The sequence below is a fragment of the Ambystoma mexicanum genome, chromosome 8 (assembly GCF_040938575.1).
Source record: "Ambystoma mexicanum isolate Mex_15411 chromosome 8, UKY_AmexF1_1, whole genome shotgun sequence".
Taxonomy (NCBI): domain Eukaryota; kingdom Metazoa; phylum Chordata; class Amphibia; order Caudata; family Ambystomatidae; genus Ambystoma; species Ambystoma mexicanum.
The window spans coordinates 455,753,089-455,766,162 of record NC_090929.1 but is presented as its reverse complement, the minus strand read 5'-3'; the positions used below and the strand labels follow the sequence as shown (position 1 = coordinate 455,766,162).

The 13,074-nt window shown below is 48.2% G+C and overlaps 1 protein-coding gene across 4 annotated transcripts in view; it reads right to left on the bottom strand.

The window, feature by feature from the left end:
• Positions 1-13,074, bottom strand: part of SAMD11 (sterile alpha motif domain containing 11) — a 312,464-nt gene that overhangs the window by 83,909 nt on the left and 215,481 nt on the right. For all 4 annotated transcript variants that reach the window (XM_069610053.1, XM_069610055.1, XM_069610054.1 and 1 more), the window contains one exon: positions 2,661-2,753. In XM_069610053.1, the coding sequence (XP_069466154.1) occupies positions 2,661-2,753 (93 nt within the window). The remainder of the gene's footprint in view (positions 1-2,660; positions 2,754-13,074) is intronic.

Below are 13,074 nucleotides of genomic sequence, written 5' to 3'. Positions count from 1 at the left end.
CAACCATTTGCAGCAGATGGAATCATACTGTCATGAAGGGGGAGGGGGGGGGTAACCCAGTGCTCGGACAGATGTATCCACCACACATGTCACTCACGTCAAGATCCCATGGGTAGCGCCCACATTCCCTTGCAGAGCTGGCCTCAGGCATGAGCAGCTTATCAGGACTCCCCGCCCCCACACAGGTAGCAGCTTTCACTCATGAATACTAAGCACTGCAAGGACCTACCTTGCACAAACCCCCACGCCCACCCCCCGGGCGAGTCCTGGTCACCTCTCCCCCATTCCCGCGAGACCCTCTCTCGCCACACCAGCCTGACTCACCCAGGGCCTAAGCGTCCGTACGGCTGGGACCTCACAGATTCTTCAACACTTAGGCCCTGATTCACAGAGCGTTTTCCAGTGGGGTTTTGCCATTATTAAGCGCTCCTGTGAATCAGGCCCTTACTCTCTTTGCTAGGGGCAGAACTAGTAACTGGATAGCTGAGGGTTGAATGAAGTAACTATTGTTGTCCAGTGAGTCACTATTAGTTGTAGTAAGAACTGTCTTATGAAGTTTTCTTAAAGCTCTGGAGAGCTAGTCAAATGTGTACTTTCACTCACAGGCGATGACAATTTGACAAAGAAAAATCACCTGTTTCCCTTAGTTCTATGTGCGTTTATTTTCCACACCAAAAATTGTTGGCTTTTTTAGGAACTTGACATGTTCGTGACATCACACATGCAGCATTTGTGTGCGTGTCTAAAAATGACTACAATCAGGTGACCTTATCCACAGTGTTTTTTTTTGTTTGTCTTTGGGTATGATGGTATATTTACAAAAGCTAAATGGCATATTTTAGACTCAAACTGCTTTGCATTTTGAGGCCTGTATTATTGGATTCAAGGTGAGGCAAATCAAGCTGTATGGATAATTGTGAATGCATACTTTTCATGTAGGGACCTGAGAAGATGTGTGGCCAAGTGCCTACGCTTCTGTGTGGTCAAGTGCCTACGCTTCTGTGTGGCCAAGTGCCTACGCTTCTGTGTGGCCAAGTGCCTACGCTTCTGTGTGGCCAAGTGCCTACGCTTCTGTGTGGTCAAGTGCCTACGCTTCTGTGTGGCCAAGTGCCTACGCTTCTGTGTGGTCAAGTGCCTACGCTTCTGTGTGGTCAAGTGCCTACGCTTCTGTGTGGCCAAGTGCCTACGCTTCTGTGTGGCCAAATGCCTACGCTTCTGTGTGATCAAGTGCCCACGCTTCTGTGTGGTCAAATGCCTATGCTTTTGTGTGGCCAAGTGCCTACGCTTCTGTGTGGCCAAGTGCCTACGCTTCTGTGTGGTCAAGTGCCTACGCTTCTGTGTGGTCAAGTGCCTACGCTTCTGTGTGGTCAAGTGCCTACGCTTCTGTGTGGCCAAATGCCTACGCTTCTGTGTGATCAAGTGCCCACGCTTCTGTGTAGTCAAATGCCTATGCTTCTGTGTGGCCAAATGCCTACGCCTCTGTGTGGTCAAGTGCCTACGCTTCTGTGTGATCAAGTGCCTACGCTTCTGCGTGATCAAGTGCGTACGCTTTTGTGTGGCCAAATGCCTACGCTTCTGTGTGGCCAAGTGCCTACGCTTCTGTGTGGTCAAGCGCCTACGCTTCTGTGTGGTCAAGTGCCTACGATTCTGTGCGGTCAAGTGCCTACGCTTCTGTGTGATCAAGTGCGTACGCCTCTGCGTGGCCAAATGCCTACGCTTCTGTGTGGTCAAGTGCCTACGCTTCTATGTGGCCAAGTGCCTACGCTTCTGTGCGGTCAAGTGCCTACGCTTCTGCGTGGCCAAATGCCTACGCTTCTGTGTGGTCAAAAGCCTACGCTTCTATGTGGCCAAGTGCCTACGCTTCTGTGCGGTCAAGTGCCTACGCTTCTGCGTGGCCAAATGCCTACGCTTCTGTGTGGTCAAGTGCCTACGCTTCTATGTGGCCAAGTGCCTACGCTTCTCTGCGGTCAAGTGCCTACGCTTCTGCGTGGCCAAATGCCTACGCTTCTGTGCGGTCAAGTGCCTATGTTTCGAACTGGTCTCGCATCCCGGATTCACCACTTGATAATCCTGGGCAAATGACTGCATCTCACTGCACTTTACTTGGCAAGTTCAAATTCAAGGAAGGGGTTCTAGGAACTTGATCCCCCAGTGTACACTGCTGAAGAGAATGGCTCACTCTGGGTATTGCTCTACAACCTCTTGTCATTTTACTTCCCATCGCCCCTGTAGTATCAGTGACGCGTGGCCCTTGCTTTGACATCACTTTATGTGCTGTTATGGCGAAGTCAATGCATGTGCAAATTGGGGAGGCAGCCGCGTCTTTTGTCACACAGCACCTCGCAAACCCTAGGAGGGGCACGGGCCCCTTGCCAGGGATCCCAGAGCCCGACCTCCCTTCATTAACCTACACAGAGGGAGTTGTGACGCCAGCGCTGCCCACGTGTCCTGCGCAGTCACCTGGCGTATGCCATCACCCACTTTCCTTGAAGGAGGGAACATATCAGGGAACATATCGCGCCGGTCCCGCCGTGCACCAAGATAGGATAACCGACCCCCACACTTCCTCCGATAACGATGGAGTGAGGGGACTCCCTCCACACACCACCCATACCCCCACCCTCCCCAGGTCAGTGCAGGCAGCGGTGTACCCCACTTACCCTTGGGCGAGTCACTGCGGCCTTTCTTGTTTTCCAACGTGCAGTCGCTGTTGCTGTTGGGAGAGCACACCCTTTTCTTTCCTAAGAAGTCATCTTGGGAAGGAAAGAGAAGGCGTTAGACGTGGGTGGCAGACTGGGCTGCACAATACACAACACCAAGAAGCACACTACTGCAAAAGAAGACTGCACGTGGAGGTTAAAGGCAGCCCCCCCCCCCCCCCGAAGGACTGGTCATCAGAGTGGACGGCTACTTACAATCCAGGCATACATGCGACGTCCAGTCATACATGATGGAATAACGGACGAGTGCAAAGGACAAAACAAACAGAGGAAACAGCGTCCGATGCGTAACCCCACCCCTGCACGAGGTGTGCTGGCCACTGCTCGCGCGCTGTTTGGGGGATCGCAAGAGTTCGGATAATGAGGTGTTGCATACGGACTCCGGAGATAACAAGAGGCTGCGGGGGAGGGTGAAATCGCTCAGGGAGCCGCGAGTTTCGGGAGGTTTGCGCATGCGGTTCCAGGGGGGGTTTCGTGCAGGGTTCGCGATTGTATGACAGCAGGTGCAGCGCGGGGTTCGGGTCCGCGATCTTACTGCCTGGTGCGCGCGCAGGTGATGGAGGCCCAGATCATAGCGCCTAGTCTCCTTACTCAAGTTCATCCTTTGTTCGTCGCGGTTCTGCCGCTCCGCAGACTCGGCAGCGTTCATGCTGCGGCGCCAAGGAGCTGCACCGGAACCTCCCGCCGCTCGGTATCGAGGGGCCTCCCCGGAGTCCGCTGGTTCTTCACCGGGTAACGGGGAGGGGGGCGCGGAAAATCCACTGCAGTTTCGCCGCCTTCTAACTGGGACCCACCCAGCGGTCCGGTCGTCTCACCGAGGCGGTGCCGCGTCGTGCTGGGGTTTAAGGCGGCTAAATCACCTCCGTCCTCCGTGCCGGAGCCTCGCCGAGATCCCGTGCGGTGCAAGCAGCGAGCGAGCGTGTGCTGTGCGCGAAGCTCGCCGTGGTCTACTCCCGTGCGAGCGCCTGCCTCGCAGCCTCTGCCTGCGGCGCTCGCATTCCCGCTCCGCAGCCGCCTGTGTGTGTGTGTGTGTGTGTGCGCGCGTTCGGCGCACAGCTAGAAAGCACGCCTCTGTGCCTGTGCAAAGTGTCCACCGCCAGCCTGTGCCTTGGGCCCGCTGCCTGCGTGTGTGCTCGCGCGTGCTCTATGCGCTACTGATGAATGTGCGCCTGCCCCCAGTGTGTGCCCTCCCTGCCGGCACACACGCACTGCACTCGCTGACACGGTGTTTCGGCGGACTGTCCGTTTTTACTGTATTGTGTGTATGCTGGCTGGTTGCATGTTTGCGTACTGCACGGGAATTGCGCGCTGTACTCGCTTCCTGTTGGTTACACACACTGCGTGAGTGATCCGCTAACTGCGTGCGCGCTGCTCTGGGGCTTGAGCTGTCAATAGGTGCTACTTTATTCGCAGTATAGCTGCCGCGTGAACTTGTGTATAGTTTAATAGTGTACCGAAGTATTCGGCGCCGACTTTCGTACACAGGTATATTCGCTGAATGGCAGGCGTTTGGCACTGTCTGCATGTGTGCTGTGCTGTACTCTCTGTTACCTGTGTCTGTCTGTGTGTGCTGTACTTACTGCGTGCGCATTTGTTTTCTCTGCCTGTGTGTGCGCATGTGCCTCCGGTATACTACGCCCGTTTGTTTCAGTGTGCTCTGCTCACGTCCTGTGTTGCACTATTAACTGGCGGTGTGTGCTGCACTCGCTGACTGTGTGCTGTTATGAATGCTGGAGGCTCTTCCATTAGTGCTTGGCTGGAAATCACTAATGTACATTTACTCCCACCCCCACATCCCCCAACCCACTCTGGATCAATACCAGTAACCTCCAAGGCGCGTGGCGCATAGGGGGAGGGGTGATAGGGGGGCTGGAGAAGGAAGCCGAGCTCGTCCATTCACTGCTCGTTAGAGACGCCGAGGGGGGGAGGGCCAAGGGAGCAACGAAAATCGCTCACCATTTGTGCCATGCTCCGTACAGCAGGCCAGTCCCGTCATACGTGTACTCGCAGGCGTCACATTAGTCGCTAAAGCACATACAAGGTAGCATGTAAATGCATGTGCATTTTTGTGGCCATGTGCCGATTTTTTTGTTGGCGCCGAGAGGCTGTATGCATTTGCTGATGGAGCAGGCCAGTGACTCATTGTTAATGCTTCCGGCATTGACACACACACCCCTCCCCCCACCCCAGAGGCGTAGCTAGCATGGCCTTACAAGTGGGGCCTGAAGCTAATGTAATGGGGCCCTCCGGAGTGACATTAATTCACAGCCATCCAAATGATGCCCTTAGGTTAACAATCCAATTCACACTCACCTAAACATGGTTCCATAGCCAATATAGGAACACCCAGTGCTTAAAAGAAGTACACACCCATTAAAAGGTGCACGCAATAGGCACACAAGGAAACTTTTGTTGCAAAAGGCGGTTTCTTACGGACAAGCATTGGGGAAAATGCATTTTAGTGCAGAGCCTCGGTTATGGAAAGGTGCAAGCAGGATCACTGTGGAGGGTTCTATGGGGTTTCCTGGCAGACTCCTGTGGATGGTCCATTCACACTTTTGTCAGCACACAAATGATGGCCTTAGAGCAACTTTGAGCCACACACAGACGCAACCTGTTTTGGGCCAGCCTAAAAAGCCCCGAAGCACCCAGTCTTTTTTCTATCTAGCAAAGATGTGGGGTGTAATCAAAGGCCCCAAACCAACAGAACTGAAGGTCCCATTGGGGAAATGACCTGTCAGTATTCAGAAACCTACATGCTGAAAAGGGGCCTATTCAGGCAGACTATGTGGGTGTCCTTCTGCAGTGGAAATCCAGAGAAAGCAAAAACAATAATCCAAGTGCAGAGGGTAAAAGCACATCACATTACTGGCTGAGAAATAAATGCAGCATTTTCACTGAAACTGCCACCCATCAACAGGTGGTGCACTGTGACAATTCAGACTCACTTTTCAGCAGAAAAACGAACAGCAGATAATTAAAAGTGTATTTTATTAATGACTGAAAGAAACAGCCTTATACATTCAGCGCAAAAACAAAGTGAACCAGGATCAGGAAAACACACTGTATGCCAAAGAAGGAAAGCTGATGTTAGAAAATGCAATATGTTTATGTTTATTTAATATACTTAATAGCCTTTCTGCTTTGCATGTACAACAATAACAACAAAGACAATGACAATGGCATATACAATTCATGATATCCACCAAGTACATAAAAAATGCAATATGTGAGTTCCTTTCAGCTAAGGACAAATGGTGGATTTCTGGGCAAAATTCACAAAGCCAGTGAAAGCCTGGCTTGCATCCCCACTTTTTACAACTGCAATAAAATGTGGTCTGAAGGGTGTCGAAAAAAACAAGTTTCTCTAGACCTGCTATCTTGGAGGGCAGTTCTGTGCAGGCCAAATGTTTTAGCTAGTGCATGACATGAATGTGGGGAGGGGATCTCTGTGTGGTTGGTGCATCCCAGGTATTTACAGGTATCTGCAGCCTATGCTTCAAACAACAAAGAGACTAATACAAAATTAAAAAAAAAAACTCTGTTCACGGGCTGGCCCAGAGTGGCAAATGGCCTGGAGACCAGTGAGCTACAATTTGCATAACACAAAGATTTGCTATTAATTTAAAAGGACTATTAAAACATTTTTTTCTGCAACCATAAGTCTTACTGCCTTAATTTTCATGTCATTTTCTAGATAATTTCCATTAGATTTTGTTGAAATAAAATTAATCCACCTGTGACTTAGGGAACTGTCATGACCAGCTAAAAGGTTGCTCTGAACATGTTCCGAATTTGATAGTTTGAAAGCTGGTGGATGGTAAAATTAGGACTGTGGGGAGTAAATTACATGTTCCCAACTATTATGCTTTTTGTAAAAACAGCATAAAATTGCCAAACGGCGATGCAACAAGGTGCAGACCAAGCTGTATATTATGGCAGTTACTAGTAAATCACAAAGTTGTTCACACAACTAGATTTTTGCCAAAAGTTCACATGGAAACAAAGGGGATTGCAAATGGGAGTTGTTATATGTCTGTTCCAGACTCCTAAACCAATCCTTGCATACAGACTGTACTTGGGGTTAGAGAGAAGGTTAACTGTCCAATCCAGGCTGCGAGAATTCTTGCCGGGCATAGCCCAGTATTGAAATATTGATGATGTCATTACTGGTATACAAAGTGGATGCACTATGATGAAAGGAGAGAGCTGCTGAACATTACCATCTGACAGCCACAAGGAAACACCAGAAGAAAGTGCCGAGATTGTATCTGGGTGCAGCCGTCTATTGCCGGGGAGGCCTAAAAGCTGACTGGGTCCTATGGTGAAGAGATGGTGACCACTCTTGAGAGTGGAGTGACCAGACCCCTGCCTTTTTCTCCAAGAGGGTCAGGAAATGCAGTTGGCTTTCCTGAACTTTAAACAGAGGCTTTCAATGTAATTAGAATTGGGCAAATTGAAACCAAAGGGGGGGGAATCAGCATTTCCCCTCATAGTGGGCTGTGGGGTGCGGGGGGAGGGGGAAAACTGTGTAGAGCCTTAGCCTATTTAAATAGAAATATAAATTTAATTAATTCCCCATTGGTAGAACACCACAGGGTGAATTTTGTTAAAATTCTAAATTGACAAAGCTCATTCCCAGTGTGCACTGAAAACTATAGACTCATTTAATTGGGTAATCCTATGGGTCCCACTCCCCTTAATACAGGCCTTTAAGTGGATGATGCCTGAAATCCAAAATTCTCCATTCATAATTTTTTTCTGTCCAACTCCCCCAACACAGACCTTTCACTGAGAGCGGTCCGAAAACAAACTGCTAAATCACCCTGTGTTTATTTGAATCCAAAAGTGTGGGTGAAATCACAATTGCCATGTGCATTTGTACCAATCTATAAAACAAACTGCTAGCCCTTTAAGTGCCCAGGAAACTCAAAATTGCACAGCACTATAGATGCAAACTGTTTGTGTTCACTGACTAGTTTAATTATTTCTTGAAGTGAAATCTGTATGAAGTAAAGTATTGTGATTTGTGCATTTCCCAACCAACTTGCAGGATTTATTTGTGTAACAAGAAGTTCAGTTGTGAGCCCCAAAGAAGGTGGCATGTGTCGTTTTAGTGTGATCTCTATTACCTAACCTCCAAATAACTAATAATATATGTTCTATGCCCAGGCCTGGTTCTTGGCTCACAGCGGGCACAGGGGGATGAGGCAGGGGGTAGAGGGAGGGGGGGTTTGTGTGACTCTATGCGTCTTGAGTAAGGCCAGCGCTAAAAGATCTTGAGAGTATTGCAGGGCTACTCGATTGGGGGTGGGAAGGAACTCCCCAGGTTAAGGGTGGTCTCAATATAGCGCAACAGAATACACCCTAAGTGTGATAGGCCCCCGAGGCACATGGGTGGCAAGCTGCTGCATTTTAGCAATACCTTGCCCCTCACTTAGGGTGACCAGACATCTTGGTTTTAGCTGAGATTGTCCTGAAATTGAGCCTTTTGTCGCCCTGTCCAGAGAGATTTTTGTATTTAAAAACCCTGTCACGGTTTTTGGGAAAGGGAGGGAGAACAGTAAATCTTTAAACTCGACCAAATATTTAACGTTACATTTATAACTCAGACATATTGATAGTTTTACAGAACACCTCCAGCATCCCGTGATGGATTCAAACCTGCAACCTTTCAGGTAATTGGCATGTGCATTAACTCATCATGCCATGGGAGACTGGCCAAGAAATTGGTATATATTAAGGCACGTAAAAGCAAGGGGACCTTTGTTTTTTTAATGTTTACATTTACAGGTAAAATAGCACCGTTTATATACAGGAGCAATACTGGCATTGGAAAGTATTTATTAATTACTGTGTGATCCCACCAACAAGTGATTGGTGGTTGGGTGTGGGGTGGAGGGGGGTTCGTTTTGTAGTCCTACTTTTATGTTTGTAACCATCCCTTTTTTATTTTGAAACTCTTGTCACCCTGCCCTCACTGCACCTTTGCTTTTCTTGAAAGCACATTGGTGCCCTGAGTAGACCGATACATGTTTTGCATTTCAAGTAGTCGGGTGGAACCGCTCTCTTTTCAGGCAGTTCATGTACACCTGAGGGAAACTGTCCCTTTACAGAGAGGGTGGCCTTGAGCCAGACATGTTCACTGCGTAAATGCAATTACAGGTAGCAGGGATTTTTAGTGGGATCCATAATGGAGCCGTTGCGACCCATGCTGCTTCAACATGGATCCGCGTAGGATACTTTCTGTATGAATGTGTTTTGCCATGAAACGCGTAATGAATGGTGGGTGATATTGCAGTGTAGGTAGCTAACAAGAAGCTTATATACATGTTAAGCAATCATTGGCTATCCAGATGTTTTGAACGACAACTCCCATTAGCTCTAGTCAGCATAGTCAGTGGTGAGAAATCATGAGAGTCATAGTCCAAATCACCTGGAGAGCTGCAGGTTGCAGACCACTTAAATAGGCAATATACCTGTGTGTCTGTTGACCCTGCCGAAGATGTCAAAGCTTATATGTCCAAGAGCTATATTCACAGTGTGACACCCCAAGGAGTCTTCTCTTCTGAGTACAGGAGATACCTTATGAACTCTTTGTGTAGTGGCGGTCAACTGTAACATATGCAAAAGCCGCTGAGTCGTATCAGAAAACTGCAGACCACCTTTCACTAGACCACCTTTCACTGCAGAGCACCTTTCACTAGACTACCTTTCACTAGACCACCTTTCACTGAAGACCACCTTTCACTGAACCACCCTTCACTGCAGGCCACCTTTCACTAGACCACCTTTCACTGAAGACCACCTTTCACTAGACCACCTTTCACTGAAGACCACCTTTCACTAGACTACCTTTCACTAGACCACCTTTCACTGAAGACCACCTTTCACTGAACCACCCTTCACTGCAGGCCACCTTTCACTAGACCACCTTTCACTGAAGACCACCTTTCATTTATGAAACACGAAAGTTACCTTTTTATGTCAAAATGCCTACATTGTATATGATGTAAAGCTATTTATTCATGTTTGATAAAAAAAGGGGGAGGGGCTTTGGGGGCACGCAAACCTTATTTCACAAATGAAGAAACCAGTCAGTCCAGTGGGAGCCATTTTGTAGCTGATGCCTTTTCTGTGCACTTCCTGTTAAATCTGTACAAGACCACTCATGCCACTGCCAGGAAGGAGCTTGGCCTTGGGGTACGAAGGGCATCACTTTAGACTTATTTCTTAATCTTTTGAAAAGTGTCACACGATTAAGGTAAGAGGAGCCAAGCAATTGTCACTGTTTTGTCAAAACACAAAAAATACATATTTTTGAATTATCACTTAAACCTGGAATTCGTATTGATGACGGGGAATGATTTTCAAAAGGGGGGCCGGTGGGGAGCAGGTCCATGGTGGGCCTGCTTAGATTTAGAGCATGTGCAGAAATCTGTTGCTAATGAAGTGATCAAACCTGCACTTGAGGGCTCTATTGTGTGTTAAGTGACAGCCACCCAATTTAACAAGAGAGCCCGATGGTAAGGGCTCGAATGCTAATAGAGCTTGCACAGGGGGCAAAAGGGAGGCTTCACATGACACTTCCTGTGACATTTAATGGTTAGTTGTAATGCGCCTTTACACAAGTGTTTCGAGGTGTGTCAACGTCTCTTTGCCCACAAGTGTGTACACATCACAAAGGGACGCAAAGAATGCAACTTTTCACAGGAAGCCTCCGTTTCAAGATTGCTGATTGGCTAGAGACCTGGAAACAGAGAGAGGAACAAAGGAAGCTTTAAGCAATAATCCCAGAGCAGGGGGGACAATACCACTTCAGGTAATGCCCCGGGTCCCATTGTTACAGGCCTGTAAGACCGGGGTACTAAAAGCATTTTTCTTTTGCGAAAAGCTCTGGTGTTTCGCAACAGAAAACAAAATAAAGTTTTTAAAATGGCCGCTGGGGAAGGGGAAAACGTAGTCCCTTTCCATGGCAGCCATTGAAAACTATAAAAAAAAGTTTTAAAAAAAATGGTTGCCATGGAAAGGGAGAGTCCCTTCTCCCTTTCCATGGCGACCATTAAAAAAATAGGACAAAAGTTTTTTTTAAAATGACCGCCATGGAAAGGAGAGAAGGGACTATGTGCAGTCCCTTCTTCCTTTCCATGGCAGCCTGTCGCAGATCCGGAGCGGACGCACTGGAGACAGAAGTGTTTCCAGTGCGTCCGCTCCTGAAGAGGAGGAAAAAAGCAGGTAAGTGGAGGGAAGAGGGAGTGGGAGGGAAGGGAAATGTGTGGAGGAGAGGGGAGCAGAGTACTTACTTGAATCCCCGGTCGGGGAAGATGGCGGCCTTCAGCCGTGAGGAGGCTCCGAGGGGGGGGGCCTTACCATATGGTAATTCCCAGTTCCGAGCCTCCTCATTGGCTGGGAGGCTGCCACCCCCTACACCCCTTCCCCCCATCGGGTACTAATGTTGGTTAGAACCTAAATACCACACTTTTTGATTGTCTAAAGAGAAGAAAACACGCTCTAATAGCCACAACGGTAACAGGACATGGACCTGTCAAATACCCCAGACACCGTAGTGTACAGGTACATCACATGCTCCTATACACCAGAGAACATCGTTCGTTTATCCAATGACCATGAGTGACACACAGTACTGTTCTTGAAAGACCTATCCTTGTGCTAATGAATTCCACATAATTCCCCCGCGAGAGCAACATGATGATTACAACGAGAGCTGTATACTAGTATGCATGAGCCACATAACATATAGAGCAATAGGTGTAACCATGTAGCAATCCTAATTGCCTCAAAACGCCTCATCCCTGTCAGAGGAGATTACTGATCAAGGTCCATCAGTGGCACATCATAAGTGGCCATGTGTGCCAAAATACTGCCCAAAGGTGCCACACAAAATTGTTTATGTGCCACACAATATGGAACATTAGTTTCATTTGATTAAACACCTCTTATCAATACTGGAATAAATCGGCTGTTAATGCCACTGGACTGCATCAATCAGTGCATTTTAACAGCATTCATGAAGTTCACAAATGTATGCAGTGCTGGAAAATAATATCCAAAATTGCCATATAATACTACAAATTAGTACCATGTGACATGTCAATGCAGAACATTACCCATCAATGGCACATTTCTCAGACAAGGGGGTACCGTGCTCCCCCTCCACTCCCCTCTTCCCTTACCCCACTCTTTCCCCCTGTCGCTGCCTCCCCTCTCCTTTCCCAACGGCACTTTGAAGCAGCTTGAAGTGTTCGTTAAGTGCTGTGCGAGAAACCTACGTATATATATATATATATATATATATATATATATATATATATATATATATATATATATATATATATATATATATATGACTGCGCCAGGTGATGGCGGCCATTATTGCCACATGATGTTACACAGTGGTTTGCCCAATATTTCAACACTGCCTTTCAAACCAACCGTGTTGCTCTACTACCTTACCTGGGGGGGGGGGGGGTGGGAGGGGGTCGCCACCACACCGCCAGGATGTGGCACGTATTCTTAGGGTGTAGCAAGCCTCCTCCTACATCACATTTCCCTGGGGCAAAGTAAAGGTTTTGCAGGGAGGAAGGGGGATGGGCGGTGCTGGCTCAGGCTGTACTCTAGACAATGTTTGGCAGCCAGATCCAAAAACGTCTAGGGAAGGGGTGTGGGTGGGGATTACCATGTCCCCCTTGGCAAAGAGCAACAGCTGAAGTGAATGGGAAAACAGGAAACTGTTTCACCAGCACCCCCTGTATCTGACACCCTTTCCCTACACCCTGTTCAACAGGGCAAGACACAACTACTTGGACTTATCCTTGATCCCTCTTTCCCTCTTGGGTTTCTAAAGCTAAGTGCATGGCTCTGTAGCCTGTGGTTCTTCAGATGTTTTGGACTATGACTCCCATGATCCCTCGCCATTGACTATGCTGCCGTGGGCTGATAGGATATGTAGTCCAAAACGCCTGGCGAGTAAAGTTCACTCCTGGCATACATGATGTGTTCATTAGCACAATGGCAGTGGGAGCTTTTCACACCTCATTAGTCAAAAGCAGTTCGGAAAAACTGTGCGGATCTCCACAGTCCAGATTTATTGAATTTATATATTATTTCTATTGCGCTCATACACAAGTGTTTCAGAGCGCGACAAGGCAAGGGAAGGTAACAGGGAGAACAAAACAACCATTTTACTAGGCCCAGTGATATTGAGAACGCACAAGAACATGGTAGAGGGAAAAAGTGCATGGAGATACAGAGCCCATTGCAAGGGGTGGCCGTGAGCCAGGGTGAGGAGGTACCTGGGTCCAGAAGACAGAGGATGGCCATGTGCACGGTGCTG